This window comes from Chlorocebus sabaeus, chromosome 2 (genome assembly GCF_047675955.1).
Source record: "Chlorocebus sabaeus isolate Y175 chromosome 2, mChlSab1.0.hap1, whole genome shotgun sequence".
Lineage (NCBI taxonomy): Eukaryota > Metazoa > Chordata > Mammalia > Primates > Cercopithecidae > Chlorocebus > Chlorocebus sabaeus.
The window spans coordinates 26,860,125-26,876,652 of NC_132905.1; the positions used below are offsets into that span (position 1 = coordinate 26,860,125).

General features: G+C 49.6%; 1 protein-coding gene across 3 annotated transcripts; it reads left to right on the top strand.

Annotated features, from left to right (window-relative positions):
* Positions 1-4,539: 4,539 nt before the first annotated feature.
* GHRH (growth hormone releasing hormone) lies at positions 4,540-15,183 on the top strand. Of its 3 annotated transcripts, XM_008017993.3 has the most exons (5): positions 4,540-4,718; positions 9,520-9,622; positions 9,931-10,035; positions 12,083-12,202; positions 15,036-15,183. In XM_008017993.3, the coding sequence occupies exons 2-5, from the start codon at positions 9,540-9,542 to the stop codon at positions 15,052-15,054; spliced, it is 327 nt and encodes a 108-aa protein (XP_008016184.2). In that variant the 5' UTR covers positions 4,540-4,718; positions 9,520-9,539; the 3' UTR covers positions 15,055-15,183. The 3 variants fall into 3 exon arrangements, with proteins under 3 accessions (XP_008016184.2, XP_072867823.1, XP_072867829.1); XM_073011722.1 differs by lacking the exon at positions 15,036-15,183 and having other exon boundaries at positions 12,083-12,569; XM_073011728.1 differs by lacking the exons at positions 4,540-4,718; positions 15,036-15,183 and having other exon boundaries at positions 9,104-9,622; positions 12,083-12,569.
* The last annotated feature ends 1,345 nt before the right edge of the window (positions 15,184-16,528 follow it).

Sequence of the window (16,528 nt, forward strand, 5' to 3'; positions counted from 1 at the left end):
CCATCCTGGCTAACACGGTGAAACCCCGTCTCTACCAAAAAATATAAAAAACTAGCCGGGCGAAGTGGCAGACGCCTGTAGTCCCAGCTACTCCAGAGGCTGAGGCAAGAGAATGGCGTGAACCCGGGAGGCGGAGCTTGCAGTGAGCGGAGATCCGGGCACTGCACTCCAGCCTGGGCCACAGAGCGAGACTCCGTCTCAAAAAAACAAAACAAAACAAACAAACAAACAAAAACATTGTGCTGGGTGAAAGAAGCCTAACACCAAAACGTGCGTACTTTATTTGATTTATTATGATTTACTCATCATATAAAAGATTCCATTTACAGGAATTTCCTAGGAAAAGGAAAAACTGTGAGACAGCAGATTGGGGGTTGCCTAGGGTGGGGGGCAGGAATGGGGACTGAGAGCAAATGGGCTACAGGGAACTTTTGGAGGAACAGAAGCGTTCCAAAACAGGATTGTGGCAATGGTGGCACCACTGTATAAATGTATGAAAACTCATGGAGCCATAGACTTAAAACAAGTGAGCTTTATGATACGTGAATTGTTTTTTGTTTGTTTTTGAGACAGTCTCACTGTCACCCAGGATGGAGCACAGTGCTGCGATCTTGGCTCACTGCAACCTCCCTGGTTCAAGCAATTCCCCTGCCTCAGCCTCCCAAGCAGCTGGGATTACAGGCGCATGCCACCTGGCCCGGCTAATTTTTTTGTATTTTTAGTAGAGATGGGGTTTCACCACGTTGACCAGATTGGTCTCGAACTCCTGACCTCAGGCAATCCGCCTGCCTCAGCCTCCCAAAGTGCTGGAATTACATGCGTGCGCCACCGTGCCCAGCCAAACTGTTAAAAGTTCTTTTTTAAAAAAAAAAAAAATTTAGAACTGGTAGGCCCAGGAAGGGCCATAGGGTGGGGCAAAAAAAAATCGGAAATCAGAAAACTTTTTTTTTTCCTTTTTTTTTTCAATAGAGACAGGGTGTCACTCCATTGCCCAGGCTGGAGTATGGTGGCATGAACATAGCTCACTGAGGCCTCCAACTCCTGGGCTCAAGTGATCCTCCTGCCTCAGCCTCCCGAGTAGCTGGGGCTGCAAGGAAGTCAGAAAACATGTTTGACTCATAGCTCTTCCAGTTACTGACTAGCTCTGTGGCTGTGGCTGAGCATGTAACCTTCTATGCCTGTTTCCTCATTTACCGCAGTGACAAGAACAGCAATTGTCAAAGCTAAACTGTGAGGTCTGTCCTCTGCCAGGTCTGCCCCTTATGCAATGTCACGATAATCTTCACCCAACAGACTCATAAGTTGAGCTCTATCACTCCCATTTTACAGATAAGAAAACTGAGATAGGGCATGAAGTCTGTAGCACAATGCCTGGCACACAGTTTCAACCAAGGCTGGATTCTGAGTCCCATGGCTTCTCCAGCCAACTTCGTGTAACCTGCATCTGTGCCCTGTCCCAGCATCCACTCTGGGTGCCCAGCTTTGCATGGTCCACACTTTGCATTTCCAGGAGTCACCCCACACTTCCTGACTGTGTGAGAGCCCATAGCCCTGGGTCTGCCAACTTTTTCGTCTGCTCCCTGATGCTGTGACCTGCACTTTTTTTTTTTTTAAATAGTATTTAATTTTTGGCCAGGGCAACATAGTGAGACCTCATCTCTACTAAAACAAACTTAGCTGGGCATGGTGGCATGCAACTGCAGTCCCAGGTACTCAGGAGGCTGAGGTTGGGGATTGCTTGAGCCCAGGAGGTCAAGGCTGCAGTGAGCTGAGATCTCGCCACTGCACTCTAGCCTGAGCGAGACCCTGTCTCCAAAAAATTAAACAAATAAAATAACAATAATAATTAATTTAAAGCTATCAGCCTATTTCTTTATTTATTATTTTTTGAGACAGAGTCTCGCTCTGTCACACAGGCTGGAGTGCAGTGGCGCGATCTCGGCTCACTGCAAGCTCCGCCTCCCGGGTTCACGCCATTCTCCTGCCTCAGCCTCCCAAGTAGCTGGGACTACAGGCGTCTGCCACCGTGCTAATTCTTTTGTATTTTTAGTAGAGATGGGGTTCACCATGTTAGCCAGGATGATCTTGATCTCCTGACCTCGTGATCCGCCCGCCTCGGCCTCCCAAGGTGCTGGGATTACAGACATGAACCACCATGCCCTGCCTTTTATCTTTACTTTTTTTTGAGACAGTCTCACTCTGTCATCCAAGCTGAAGTGCAGTGGCACCATCTTGGCTCATGCAACCTCTGCCTCTGGGGCTTAAGCGATTCTTGTGCCTCAGCCTCCCCAGTAGCTGGGATTACAGGCACGTGCCACCACGCCCAGCTAATTTTTTTGTATTTTAGTAGAGATGGGGTTTCACCATGTTGCCCAGCGTGGTCTCGAACTCCTGAGCTCAGGCAGTCCGCCCGCCTCGGCCTCCCAAAGTGCTGGGATTACAGGCATGAGCCACTGCACCCGACCACTATCAGCCCATTTTTAATCCTTGGAGATCTGGCCTGACCTGACCACTTCATATCCTGGCCAGCAAGGTGACATACCACTCAAGCCTTGCTTCTATGAGAAACATCCCGTATTTGCTAGATGCCAAGAACATGGCTCAGTGCAGGATAAGAAGCAGAAACACAAAATAGTGTTGTTGCTAAGGGGACTCTTGGAAACTACTGGCTTGTAATTGTGACCCATTGAGGTACCTCAGGGGTAGGCAAGGTGGTCTCCACTCCCCTTCCCCCTCTTCAACCACAGTAGCCCCATATTAAAAACCTGTTTCTGTAGGTTTCCAAAGAAAGAGTTTTGCCACTTTTTAAAAAAAGTTTGGGCTAGGTGCAGTGGCTTACACCTGTCATCCCAGTACTTTGGGAGGCCAAGGCGGGTGGATCACCTGAGGTCAGAAGTTCGAGACCAGCCTGGCCAACATGGCAAAATCCCATCTCTACTAAAATACAAAACTTAGCCAGGCGTGGTGGTATGCGCTGCTAATCCCGGCTACTCTGGAGGCTGAGGCAGGAGAATCACTTGAACCTGGGAGGTGGAGGTTGCAGCGAGTCGAGATTATGCCACTGCACTCCATCCTGGGCGACAAAGAGAGACTCCCTCTCAAAAAAAAAAGTTTGGAAGTTGCTGTTCTATGTCAACTCTCAAGGTTCCAGACAGAAACTAAGGCCTGGAGAGTAGAAGTAGCTTCCTTTTTTTTTTTTTTTTTTTTTTTGAGACAGAGTCTTGCTCTGTCGCCCAGGTTGGAGTGTAGTGGTATGATATCGGCTCACTGCAACCTTCATCTCCTGGGTTCAAGCAATTCTCCTGCCTCAGACTCCTGAGTAGCTAGGATTACAGGCATCCACCACCACACCCAGCTAATTTTTGCATTTTTAGTAGAGACGGGGTTTCACCATGTTGGCCAGGCTGGTCTCGAACCCCTGACTTCGTGATCCACCCACCTCAGGCTCCCAAAGCACTGGGATTACAGGTGTGAGCCACCGCGCCCAGCCAGGTAGAAGTAACTTCCTAAGGGTCATAGAGGTCATGATTGACAGGCTTGGAAGAGGTAGCAGGTCCCTAGACTCGAGGCTTGGAGCTCTTTCCACACCTCCATGATAGCCGCCTGGGAAACCAGAGCTTCTGCCTCCTATGCTTTTATGTCATTCGTGAGCATTTCTTAGCTATAGGCTAGGAAAATCTGGAAACACAACTCTCCCACAGTTTGCCATCTCTTCCCTCTCACTTCACACTTCTCTGAGGCAACTGCCAATGTCTGGCTGCCTTGACAAATGACGACGGATGCTCCCAGGTGAGCTGTTGAAATCAGCCTGTGACCAAGCAGGTGTAAATCAAATAGTGCAGAATTCTGATAATTGGACGACAAGGGAGATAGTGAACAAATGCCCCACTAAGGAGAGGATAACGTTTATTCGTAATGTGTCTTCCCAAAAGTGAAATAAAATTACACAGGGACAAAACTAAATTATAGGAACTTTTAAAAAGGCACATTTATCTTGGGGAATCAATAAACTCTTGGTGTTTCAGTCTTATGAGTATTCCAATTATTTTTAACACATATTTTTTCTTTTTTTAAAAAATATATTTTTTGAGATAGAGTCTTGCTCTGTCACCCAGGCTGGAGTGCAGTAGTGTGGTCTTGGCTCACTGCAACCTCTGCCTCCCAGGCTCAGGTGACACTCCTGCCTCAGCCACCTGAGTAGGCGGGACTACAGCCGTGTGCCACCACGCCCAGCTAATTTTAAAATTTTTTGTAGAGACGGGGTCTCATTATGTTGCCTAGGTTGGTCTCAAACTTCTGAGCTCAGGCAATCCACCCGCCTCAGCCTCCCAAAGTGCTAGGATGGCAGGTGTGAGCCACCGCGCCCAGCTGAGTTCTCCGATCATTATTATGGCAGTATATATTCTCTATATCCTCTTGGAATGATGTTACAACTTTGTACTCTGTCCACCCTGTCAAAGGTAAAGGGAGACTTTACCAGGAGTCTTAATTTGCAAGGGGCCAAACCTCTTTCACCTATTAGGGTTTGTCAGTGTGATGTGATGCTAAAAACAGTCCTTTGGTTGACTTGTGGGTAATTGATTCTCTGACGCTGACAACGCTTAGGAAAATGAAGGGATAAATGATGGGGACGCCAGGCGGCTGCCGGAGCCAACACCCAGCTCAGGGCCCGTGGACTGGAGCAGTGCCTCGGAGCAGGGGGAGATCTGCCGCATCAGGTGAGAGGGGTGGCCCTTGGGGGCTGGGCTGGTTGGGGGCAAGAAAAGTTAACCTTCTCACCAACTCAGAAACACTGAGTCCAAGAGGCCCACCACCATCCTCTTTACCCATGGACTGGTGAGTACATCTGAGCCTGTCTCTGGATAAAACCACCCCTCAATAGAGGCTCTGGAATAGGCTTTGATGGTGCTGTTTGGGGCTTCTCTTAACTTGGGCGCGTGGCGAACTGGCTCCAGGCGTCTGTCGCAGGCGTTGAGGTCTCAGTGCTCCTTCAAGGGTGCGTGGGCAGGCTTCGGGGGCAAATGTGAGTTGGCTTGATTTTCCTGTCAGCGATGGGATTCTGCCATGGATCAGAGATGAGCCAAGTGGCTGTGCAAATCAATACTGCTCATTGATCACTCAGAACTGATTCAATGTAATTGCTGGGAAATTGATAACATTTTGCTTTCTTGCTCAATTGCAGCCGCACTCTTTACTCCAGGTTTTAGACACGATTATCTGCCCTTGGAGTCCTCCGCTACCCCACGCCTGTCTCCTGATCCTTGCTTTAATGATCCTGAAGTATTTGTGTCTTTCACCATAGACCGCCTCAAACCCCTTCTGGAAAGAGGTGGAGTATCACTCTTTTGAATGACAGTTCAAGATGCTTCCTCATTAAAAACTTAGATTTCTTTTAACTTAGAGTGCTGTCGGTGAAAGAGTTTATAAACCAGATCAGGATGTTGATGCTTTGGGGTGCTCAAATTTCAAAGGGGAATGTTCAAGGAAAGTTAAAGATGTTCTTTCCCTGGGTATTCAAAAATGGCCTTGCGAATTTGGGTGCTTGGGACCTGACCTCTGTCATTAGCTGCAGGTGAATCTGCAGAATTCTCCTGACATTCCTGACATGAAGGCTGGCAAAAGGTGCCAACGGATGTAGATTAAGTGCCTGTTTATCCTGAATCCAGGCAGTCTCAAGTACATCTATTCACAGAATCAGTAAGCACTGCAGGAAGCTAACCAATGATCATGATAGATTATAAACTCTGGAGTGCCTTCAGTCATCAGAGTTGTCAGCAACGCTGTTGGGCTCGGCTACACTTCATTCGGTGAATTTTGACTCCTTAAGTTGTCATGTGGAATGTGTCTGTTGACAGCTATTTTATTTTATTCTTTGAGATAAGGTCTTGCTCTGGCACTTAGGCTACAGTGCAGTGACACTATCATGGATCACTGCAGACTTAACCTCTTATGCTCAAGCAATCCTCCCGTATCAGCCTCCAGAGTAGCTGGGACTACAGGCATGTGCCACCATGCCTAGATAATTTGTTTTATTTTATTTTTTGTAGAGATGGGGTCTCGCTATGTTGCTCAGGCTGGAGCTTTTTTATCCTTAGTGACATAACCTCTATTCTTATCTTACCCTACACTGGGTAATTCTTGTTGTTTCCCATTTTCATCCAGTGGGATCTGCAAACCCATGGATTAGGTTCTCATAGCTCAGAGGTTGCCATGGTGTCTTGACCTATGCCTGGGGCACAGGATTTGTGGCAAATGTTGAGCCCCTTGGTTAGCTTGTGCAGTTACTGAGCCTTATCTTGAATGAGCGGGGTATTATCATGTTTACTGTGACTTGCCCTCGCCATCAAATTCTGCCCTTCTATAAGGTTATTTTCAACTCCTTGAAACTACCGGGTGTGCATAGGGAGGGGCCAGTCAAGCAGGTGTTCCTGTCTGTCTCCATTCTTTCTTCCCCAGAGGCCCAACAACAAAGAGCAAGAAGTTTTCCTTTTTTTCAGACCCTTTCCCACGTGCGGGTGATGGAGGCTGAGGCCCCCTGTGAACGGGGAATGCTGTGAATAGAGCATTGTACCTGGGAAGCTGCTGCATGGAGCAGGAGGAAGTCTGCTGGCCTGGGAATGGGGAGGCCCATTCTGAAGTGCCCACTCCAAAACTAATTTGATGGAGGACCATGGAAAAGGTCCTTGTCCCCTCTGGGCTCTTTTCCTCAGCTGTTAAGAGGAGTATGGGGATGCCTGCTCCAGAGGGAGAGTGCAAGGGTGGGTTGTAGAGCCCAGTAGGGCACAGGGGCTGGGAATCACTTGTGCCAGTCCTTGAGAGAAGGGGCAGGAGCTCAGGAGGCAGAGGGAAAGCTTAAGTCAAGACAAGGGGTTTGAGCTTTATTCTGGAGGGAGTGGGGAGCCAAGGGCTTCTGAACAGGGGAGGGAGGTGATTGGGGACCCAGATCTGCCTGAATCTTTAAACATCAGCAGCAAAGAAGGCAAGAAAGCCAGGCTGCAGCTGAGAGACAGGAAAGGCAGTGGTTTCTGTCAAGGGGCCCTGCTTGTGTCCAAAGATCTCCCAGCTTAGGAAATTCCACTTCTGGAGAGGCAGCCTGGACCGGGTGGGGAGAAGGGGACCAGACATGGTATGGTGCGATGAGGAGGATGGAAAGCTGCCGAGCCTTGGTCTGAGGAACAAAGGCTTAAGTCAGATGCGAGACATATCTAAAGGGCTGGTCGTTTGGTTGCAGGTGCAGAGGCTCTGGCCCAGCAGGCGGAAGATCCCATGTTCTCATCTTTTCTCTAGCCCCAGTCCTTACCGGAACAGTAGAGGCTTAACAAATATTTGCAGGAGAAGGAGATTTGGGCTTGACATGATGAGACAAACTTCCTAACAATAAGAACTGCCTGGGCCGGGCATGGTGGCTCATGCCTGTAATCCCAACTCTTTGGGAGGCTGAGACGGGGGGACTGCTTAAGCCCGGGGGTTTGAAACCAGCCTCGGCAATATAGTGAGACTTTATCTTTACAGAAAATTTCAAAATTAGCTGGGCATGATGGCACACGCCTGCAGTCCCAGCTACTCAGGGGGCTGAGGCAGGAGGATTGCTTGAGGCCAGGAGTTTGAGGCCATGATTCCACCACTCTATCTCAGCCTGGGCCACAGAGTGAGACCCTGTCTCAAAATAAATAAATAAAGAACCACTTGGAAATAAGCCCCAGGGCGTGGGAGTATGAGCTCCCTGTCATTCGCTGGCAGCCAGTGCTCACTCGAGCAGAGCAGGAAGTGGAGGACGGCCAGTGTGCGATCGGGGCGGGGTAGGGGAGTGGGGATGCTTGTGTCAGGAAGGGAGGGACTGACCGCTGAGGCCTGGGCTGCTGCTCCCTCCAGCTTTGCAGGCACAGGGTCTCAGGCTGCAATGAGCAGTCCCTGTGAGTGCTGCCTGGGGGCCCAAGGCATCCCTGGGTTAGAGGAGATTTCAGTGCCTTCGGAAAGGAGGCTGATACCCTGAGAGGGCCAGGAGAACAAGCTGGGTTCTGCCAGCGCTGGCCCTGCCTGCCAGAACTCCTCAGCAGGACCCAGGAGCGGGAGGGAAGGAAGCTATGTCGGGAGATCGTGGGAAAGGCGGGGGTGCTGGCCATTTCCGGGGCCGGCTGGGCCCCTGGATGGATCTATACCCCCATGGAGGAGACATCCTGCTGAGAGGGAGAAACCCATGGAGATGGGAGGACCGTATTCCTAGGGGGCCAAGTCCCCCGATGGCAGTCGTGTTTCCACGCTCAGGCAGGTCTGGGCCGACACAGTGGCACTTGCGCAGGGGCGGGCTCTGTCCCCTGCTGGCTGTTCTTCCCCTAATTGCAGAGCATGGTGTCCGCAGGCCCCAATTAAGGGTAGTTACAGGACCTATGGGACGACTGTGCCACGCTGGCTCCCCCGGCTCTTCGGTCTCTTCCAGGACTAAAACCCTTCAGCGACATCTAAGCGTCTGGAGCAAGACTTAGAGCCCCTCTCCCCTCTCTCCAACTCCGAACAAAATTAAAACAGGAGGAGCCTGCCCTCTCAGAGGGTCAGTCTTAGGTAGCCACAGCAAAGGTTTCCAGAGAATTCCCTATTGGTTCAGGCACCTCACCTCACCAGATCCTTACAGGAGCCAAAGTAGGAGGTCTAGTTACCATCTCGGTTTTATGGCCAGGGAAAATAAGGCTCAGAGAGGGGAAGCCACTTGTCCTGGGACACGCAGCTAATGACAGCAGAGCTAGGATTTGAATTTCCAGTTTGTCTGACTCAGAGCAGAGCAGTTGCCCTTGCTGCCTGCCGTCACTGCCACACTGGATGGGGTTGAATGAGGGGGCATTGAGAGAAGGTTCTTTGACCTTCCCTATTCCTTGCTAAGGGATCCCATTTTATTTATTTTATTTTATTTTATTTTTTTGAAACAGGGTCTCACTTTGTCACCCAGCGTGGAGTGCATGGCATGATCTTGGCTCACTGCAACCTGCGCCTCCCGGGTTCAAGGGATTCTCATGCCTCAGCCTCCCGAGTAGCTGGGATTACAGGCACATGACACCACTCCTGTCTTATTTTTGTAATTTTAGTAGAGACAGGGTTTCACCAGGTTGGCCAGGCTGGTCTCAAACTCCTGGCCTCAGGTGATCCGCCCACCTCAGCCTCCCAAAGTGCTGGGATTACAGGCATGAGCCACCGTGCCTGGCCCCAAATCCCACTTCTAATGCCTTATGGCAAGGGGAAATTTCTCTACCGTCACTGGTTTTCAGTTCAACCCTATGTGGTTGGCAGGGTAGCTCCATCACACCCATTCTACAGATGAAGAAAGTGAAGTCAGAGCGGGTGGCTGGCAGAGGCAGAATGTGAACCCAGGTCTGTCTGACTTCCAGAGTCCGAATTCTTTTTCCCATCCCACAGTTTCCAAAAATCAAGGACCAAGGCTTGCCATGGAGTTAAGCCCAGGGCTGGGCCAGTAAAGGCCATCCCAATGGCTGTGGCTACACCTGACCTTCCTCTCCTGTCACTCTGCAGGTGCCAGCCCCGGGTGAAGGATGCCACTCTGGGTGTTCTTCTTTGTGATCCTCACCCTCAGTAGCAGCTCCCACTGCTCCCCACCTCCCCCTTTGACTCTCAGGTAAGCAGCCCCTGGGGAAAGTTCCCACCACTCCCAAGCCATCCCTGCCATGGGGCAGGCATTAGTGAATGCAGACTCAGCCCATCAGCTGGGCCCCGGCTATGTCTCCAGGCAGCACCCACTGCCCGTCCTTGCAGAGGAGGCAGACACGGCTTCACAGAGGTCACTCAGAGGGGTCTGAGTCTCTCTTGGGGTGAGTGGGACAGATGGCAACAGAAGGATCTTGCAGAGACATGGTGAATGCGGCCGTGACTGTCCCCTCTCCTGGCCTCCACCCCGCCCTCTGACCCCTGACTCCTTCTGCACAGGATGCGGCGGTATGCAGATGCCATCTTCACCAACAGCTACCGGAAGGTGCTGGGCCAGCTGTCCGCCCGCAAGCTGCTCCAAGACATCATGAGCAGGCAGCAGGGGTAAGCAGGAGTTCTAGTGATTTCTTCCCATACTCTGCAGCAGAGTCTCCGGGATCTCGTTCCCTACAGGAGACCAGGGACCAAGTCAGATCTCTTCCTTGGCACAGCAAGTGTCGTTTCTGGACTTCTCATAGCAAAAGGGTTCCAGCGTTAAACCTCAGCTTACCTCCACACCTACCATGTGCCTCTTCCGACTAGGCTCTGACAGTAACCACACTGGTGGTAGTTACTATTTAATCATGACTCCATGCCAAAAACAAAGGCTCTGCCCTGGGACATTTACAGACACTTGGCACAGTGCTGGGCACACAGGATGCCCTTGGTAGTGTCAGCTACTATTATTCTTAGTTTCTTGCTTTCTTTTTTTTAGAGACAGGGTCTCATTCTGTTGCCCAGGCTGGAGTGCAGTGGAATGATCATGCCTCATTGTAAACTCAAATGCCTGGACTCAAGTGATCCTCCCATCTTAGCCTCCCAAGTAGCTGGGACTACCAGTATGCACCACCACAACCGACAATTTTATTTTTTGTAGAGATGGCGTCTCACTATGTTGTCCAGGCTGGTCTCGAACTCCTGGCCTCAAGCGATCCTCCCACCTTGGCCTCCCAAAGCATTGGGATTATAGTTGTAAGCCACCTTGCCCAGCTTTTAGTTTCTTCTTTAATCTTCATAACAACCCTTATCCCCATTATACAGGGGTAATAGCTTTTTTTTTTTTTTTTTGAGACGGAGTCTCGCTCTGTCCCCGAGGCTGGAGTGCAGTGGCACAATCTCAACTCACTGCAAGCTCTGCCTCCCAGGTTCACACCATTCTCCTGCCTCAGCCTCCCGAGTAGCTGGGACTACAGGTGCCCGCCACCACACCTGGCTAATTTTTGTATATTTTAGTAGAGACAAGGTTTCACCATGTTAACCAGGACAGTCTCAATCTCCTGACCTCGTGATCTGCCCGCCTCAGCCTCCCAACGTGCTGGGATTACAGGCATGAGCCATTGTGTCTGGCCCAGGGTTAATAGCTCTTAAAGGACACACAAAGAGTGGCAGAGTTTGGAGCAAAACTGCCTGACTCTATAGCCGGTATGTTTTTTAGTTTTTACTTTGAAAAAAATCTCAAACTTACAAAAAAGTTGCAACAAAAGCACAATGGACTTCCATATACCCTTCCAATTCCTAACATTTTATCACATTTGCTTACTCTATATCTATAGCTAGATATACATACCACAGAAACACATATGCACATTAAGTGTTGATATCATTTTTGCTGAACCATTTGAGAGTAAATTGCGGTCATCATGACCCTCTACCTTTAGGTACTTCTGTATGTGTCTCCTAATACCTAACCAAAGGACATCTCCTTACATAATCATAATATAATTGTCAGTTATAATCCATTTTCAAATTTTACCAGTTGTCCCAAAATGTCCTTTATGACAATTATTTCTTTTTCTGATCTGGGACCCAATCTGGGATCATGGATACCATTTAGTTGTCATGTCTCTTCAGTTTCTTTTAATCTGGAATTGTTCCTCGGTCTTTCATGACATTGACAGTTTTGATTAGTAAAGGCTAATGATTTATAGAATGTCTCTCATGTTGAATTTGCCAGACATATCCCCATGGTTAGAGGATGCATTCCTCTAATGATGATTAGAGGAATCAGGTGATGCACTCACAGAAGTAATGTTGTGTCCTTCTCAGTGCCTGGTATCAGGAGGCACAGGATGGCAACTTGTGCCATTATTGGTGGATTATTGGTAGACAGTAACTTCGATCAGTTGGTTAACATGGTGTCTGCCAGGTTTCTCCTCTATAAAGTTATTTTCCCCTCTATAATTAGTAATCTGTGGGGAGACGTTTTGCAACTGTGTACATTTGTACTACTGTACTCTTCACTACTATATGTACTGCCTCCCTAAGTGTGGCTGAATCTAATTCAGTTGGGTAGAAGAGTCCACACCAGATATTGAAATAGGCGTAGGGATATACCTCTGCCTCTCCACATCCTACCCAAATAGCAACTAGTTCTCTTTTTCTAACCACATAGAGAGAGAAACGAAGAGCGAGGAGCAACGGCACGGCTTGGCCGTCAGGTGGACAGCGTGTGGGCAGAACAAAAGCAAATGGAATTGGAGAGCATCCTGGTGGCCCTGCTGCAGAAGCACAGGTATGGGTGTGTGTGCATGTGTGCTTCTAAGGACTTCAGGGCTTCCTACCCCATGGTTTGCTGGGAAAAGGAAAAAATCCACTCCTCTCTGAAGGTATGGGGCTCTGCCAAACAAACCAAGAACAAGGACCCTCCTGACAGACATTAAGAACTAGGAGAATGGCTGGGCATGGTGGCTCATGCCTGTAATCCCAACACTTTGTGAGGCCGAGGTGGGTGGATCATCTGAGGTCAGGAGTTCGACACCAACCTGGCCAACATGGCGAAACCCTGTCTTTACTAAAAATACAAAAATTAGCCAGGCGTAGTGGCTCATGCCTGTAATCCCAGCCACTTGGGAGGCTGAGGCAGGAGAATCGCTTGAAGCTGGGAGGCGGAGGTGTCAGTGAGCTGAGATGGCGCCATTGCACTCCAGCCTGGGCAACAAAGTAAGACTCTGTCTAAAAAAAAAAAAAAAAAAAGAACTAGGAAAGTGCCTAGGTGCAGTGGCTCATGCCTGTAATCCCAGCACTTTGGGAGGCTGATGGGGAAGAACCACTTGAGGCCAGGAGTTTGAGACCAGCTTGCCCAATATAGTCAGATCCCATCTAAATCAATCAATCAATACTAGGAGAGTTCTTTAGACGTGACGGGTGGGAAGTGTCTGATGGAGACCGCATCTTATCCACAGCTGTATCCCAGTGCGGAGCCAGAGGCCAGGCTCAGTGTCCATGCCCAAAAATGTCACTCACTGAATGGTTCCGGGATACGACCCAGAAATCTGAATTTTAACAGGTGTCCCCAAGGATTTGGCTGCAGGTGAACTGACAGGCATGCTCTGGATCCCTTGCCAAGTTCAAAAAACTATAAAGCCAAAGACAGACCAGCCCTCCCACACACTGTGGTAGATGAGTGTGCACAGACACATGATCAGCAGACGAGAGATGTGATGACTGTCATTCCCCAGCTCACTGGCCCTCATGTTTCTCCTGGGAGTCAGGGGAGATCGGAAATGAGTTTCCTCATTTTACAGAGGAGGAAAAGTGAGGCAAAGAGGGGGTGGCAGCTGGCCCCAAGTCAGGGACTGGCAGGCCCAAGACCTGTTCTTTGCACAAAGCCCCACTTCATGGGCAAAGTTTCACAAAAATGTCGTGGCTGTTTGGAGAAACTCTGCTGGGGTTTAGAACCTGATTTGTTGTTGTTGTTGTTGTTGTTGTTGTTGAGATGCAGTTTCACTCTCATCACCCGGGCTGGAGTGCAGTGGCGTGATCTCAACTCACTACAACCTCCGCCTCCAGGGTTCAAGTGATTCTCAGCCTCTCGAGTAACTGGGATTAGGTGCCTGCCTGCCACCATGCCCAGTTGATTTTTGTACTTTTAGTAGTGAACTCCTGACCTCAGGTGATCCGCCCTCCTCGGCCTCCCGAAGTGCTGGGATTACAGGCACCTGCCACCACACCCGGCTAACTCTTTGTACTTTTAGTAGAGATGGGGTTTCACCATGCTGGCCAGGCTGGTCTCGAACTCCTGACCTCAGGTGATCCACCTGCCTTGGCCTCCCAAAGTGCTGGGATTACAGGTATGAGCCACCACAGCCGGCCTAGAGCCTGATTGAACTGCGAGCACAAGCAGGTCCCAGTGTGGCTCTGCTGGGCACTTCTGGTCCAACCTATTAAGCAAATCCAGTTTCCAGCAGAGCTCTCCGTGGCCTCTCTCCCCTTCTTCCCAACCTGATTAGACACCACCAACCCAGAGATTTCACCATCTACAAGCAGCACCAGGCCTACGGCAGATGACAGGAGGGGCGACAACCAGGCTGGGAGGCGGGAAGAACGCCTGGACCCCAGGCCTGGTTCCGCAACTAGCGGCACAGCAACACGCTTCTTAGTTTCGACTCTGTGAAAGGAGGGGTTAGCTCTTACCATCTCTAGGGTCCGCAAGACTAGAGTTCAAAAATAATGTCTCTAGGAAGAATGCCTCCTCTGTGCCTCGCAGGCTGGGATTAGGTAATTGTTCACCTGCTATGGCTCTCATCAGGCCCCGGTAGGGTGGATGGCTCCAGGGAGGGCTAATCCTAAGAATGCAGGCTTTGTTCCTGCCAGTTAAAAGCCAGAGGCTTCACAGAGATTGAAGTCATAGAGCCCGCAGAGCTGGCAGGAAGGGTCCCGAAGGCTGCTACAGCCATTGTTCCCCCTCCAGCTGGACTGCTGCAAATACCAGGATATCACTGGTGAGCAGGAATAAGTTCCTGCTTTAGAGTGCAGAGGACAGCCATGTGACAGATGGCTCACTTTTGCACCCATCATACATTGTGTCCATGTAACGGCCCTGTAAGGAAACTGAGGCTCGGGTTTAGCCATCCTCCCACCCCTGTAAAGACCATCCAGTGACTGTGACATGCCACGCTCTGGACCGGAGGCATAGCAGGGTACAGGACGGCAGCGACCCCTGCTTTCATGGAATTCATAACGCACCGAGGCAGCAAGGAACTAGATACGTTCTTGTACAGTCAATTACTTCATTGTGATGAGTGGGAAGAGACGCTGGGAAGTGGTGATGGTGAGGCTGGGAGAACGCTGAGCCTGTCTGGGGATTAGAGGCAGCTTCTTCAAGGGGAAGTGACTGGCCCAGGGTCTTGGTGGGAGTTGGCTGGCAGAGCAGAGAGCAGGGGCTAAGCCTGGGACTCACCTCGCTGGCATGCATGCGCATCCTTCCCTCTACCCCACACAGCCTCTTTTGGAATCCGAAAGGCCAGCTCCTGCCATGGGAGCACCCATAGCCCTGGTTCCATGCATCCCATTCTAGCCACCTTCACTTCAATTCCCCGGATTGAGCTTGATCTTTCTTTCTGTAGCAGGAACTCCCAGGGATGAAGATTCCTCCTGTGACCTGGGCTACCTGTAGCCAAAACGCAACTGGATCCAGTTAATCCTCTTTCATTTCTGACCTACTTTTTCCTTTGTAAATACAATAAAATTCCTCCATATCGGTGTGCATTTAAATGTTCTTTTCTCTTCAGCCTTATTTTTTCTGTGTTTTATATAGTTACATTTCCCAAAGTGGTATTACAAGGTATAATTTTGTTTAAAGCTAACATTTACCAAGCACGCAGAGTGCAAAGCAGGCAGCTTCGTGCATAGAACCTCATATGCTCCTTACACAGGCTGATGGAGGGTATTGGCATCCTCCTCCTTTCACAGACAAAGAACTGAGGCACAGAAAGTGTAACCAAATTGCCCACAGTCACACCTGGCAAATGAGAAAGCTGGGATTCAAATCCAGGCAAGTACCAGCTTTTAACCACATTCAACTAACTTCGATCACAGTCATCCTTCACCCATGTGTGACTTGCTCTTCTATAAGCAACACCATTTATTCATTCAACAAACTTTTTTTTTTTTTTTTTGAGATGGAGTTTCACTCTTGTTGCTCAGGCTGGAGTGCAATCACATGATCTCAGCTCACTGCAACCTCTGCCTCCTGGGTTCAGGCGATTCTCCTGCCTCAGCCTCCCGAGTAGCTGGGATTACAGGCATGTGCCACCACGCCCAGCTAATTTTGTATTTTCAGTAGAGACGGGGTTTCTGCATGTTGGTCAGGCTGGTCTCAAACTCCCAACCTCAGGTGATCTGCCCGCCTCGGCCTCCCAAAGTGTTGGGATTACAGGCATGAGCCACCGCGCCCGGCCTTCATTCAACAAACATTTATAGAACACCCACTTTGTGCCAGGTACTGTTCTGGGCACTGAAGAGATAGTCATGAACAAGGTCCCTGACCTTATAGAGCTTATATTCCAATGTGTGTGTGGTGGGGAAGAGAATAATAAACACAAGTCAATATAGAATATGTCAGATGTTGGCAAGTGCAAAGGATAAAGCTTTAAAGGGCCAGGGAGTGCTGGGGGTATAATTTCATCTACACTGTGTATATGTGAAGGCTTCACTGATGTGACATTTGAGTAAAGACCTGAGGAAAAGAGGGAATTGGCTTTGTAAATATCAGAGTAAAGAACATTCCAGGCAGAGTAAAAACTCAACAAAGGCTTAGAGGCAGGAGTGTGGAGGGAGGACTAGCAAGGGGGTCAATGTGGCTACCTGGGCCAGAGCAAGCATGTCAGTGGAGAGAATAAAGTCCTGGAGGAGCAGGAGGCCAGCTCATGGGGACACTTGGAAGTGTTAAAAAACAAAACAAAAAAAGTAACAAATTGAGTCTTCTGGGTTTTTTTCTGTTTTGTTTTGTTTTGTTTTGTTTTGAGACAGAGTCTCACTCTGTCGCCCAGGCTGGAGTGCTCTGGCATGATCTTGGCTCACTGCAACCTCCACCACCAGGGTTCAAGTGATTCTCCTG

Bases quoted from the DNA above. Each gene is read 5' to 3' on its own strand.
- GHRH (XM_073011722.1), top strand. From the start codon at position 9,540: ATGCCACTCTGGGTGTTCTTCTTTGTGATCCTCACCCTCAGTAGCAGC. The intron at 9,623-9,930 runs GTAAGCAGCCCC...CCTTCTGCACAG, and splicing joins CCTCCCCCTTTGACTCTCAG to GATGCGGCGGTATGCAGATG. The intron at 10,036-12,082 runs GTAAGCAGGAGT...CTAACCACATAG, and splicing joins ATCATGAGCAGGCAGCAGGG to AGAGAGAAACGAAGAGCGAG.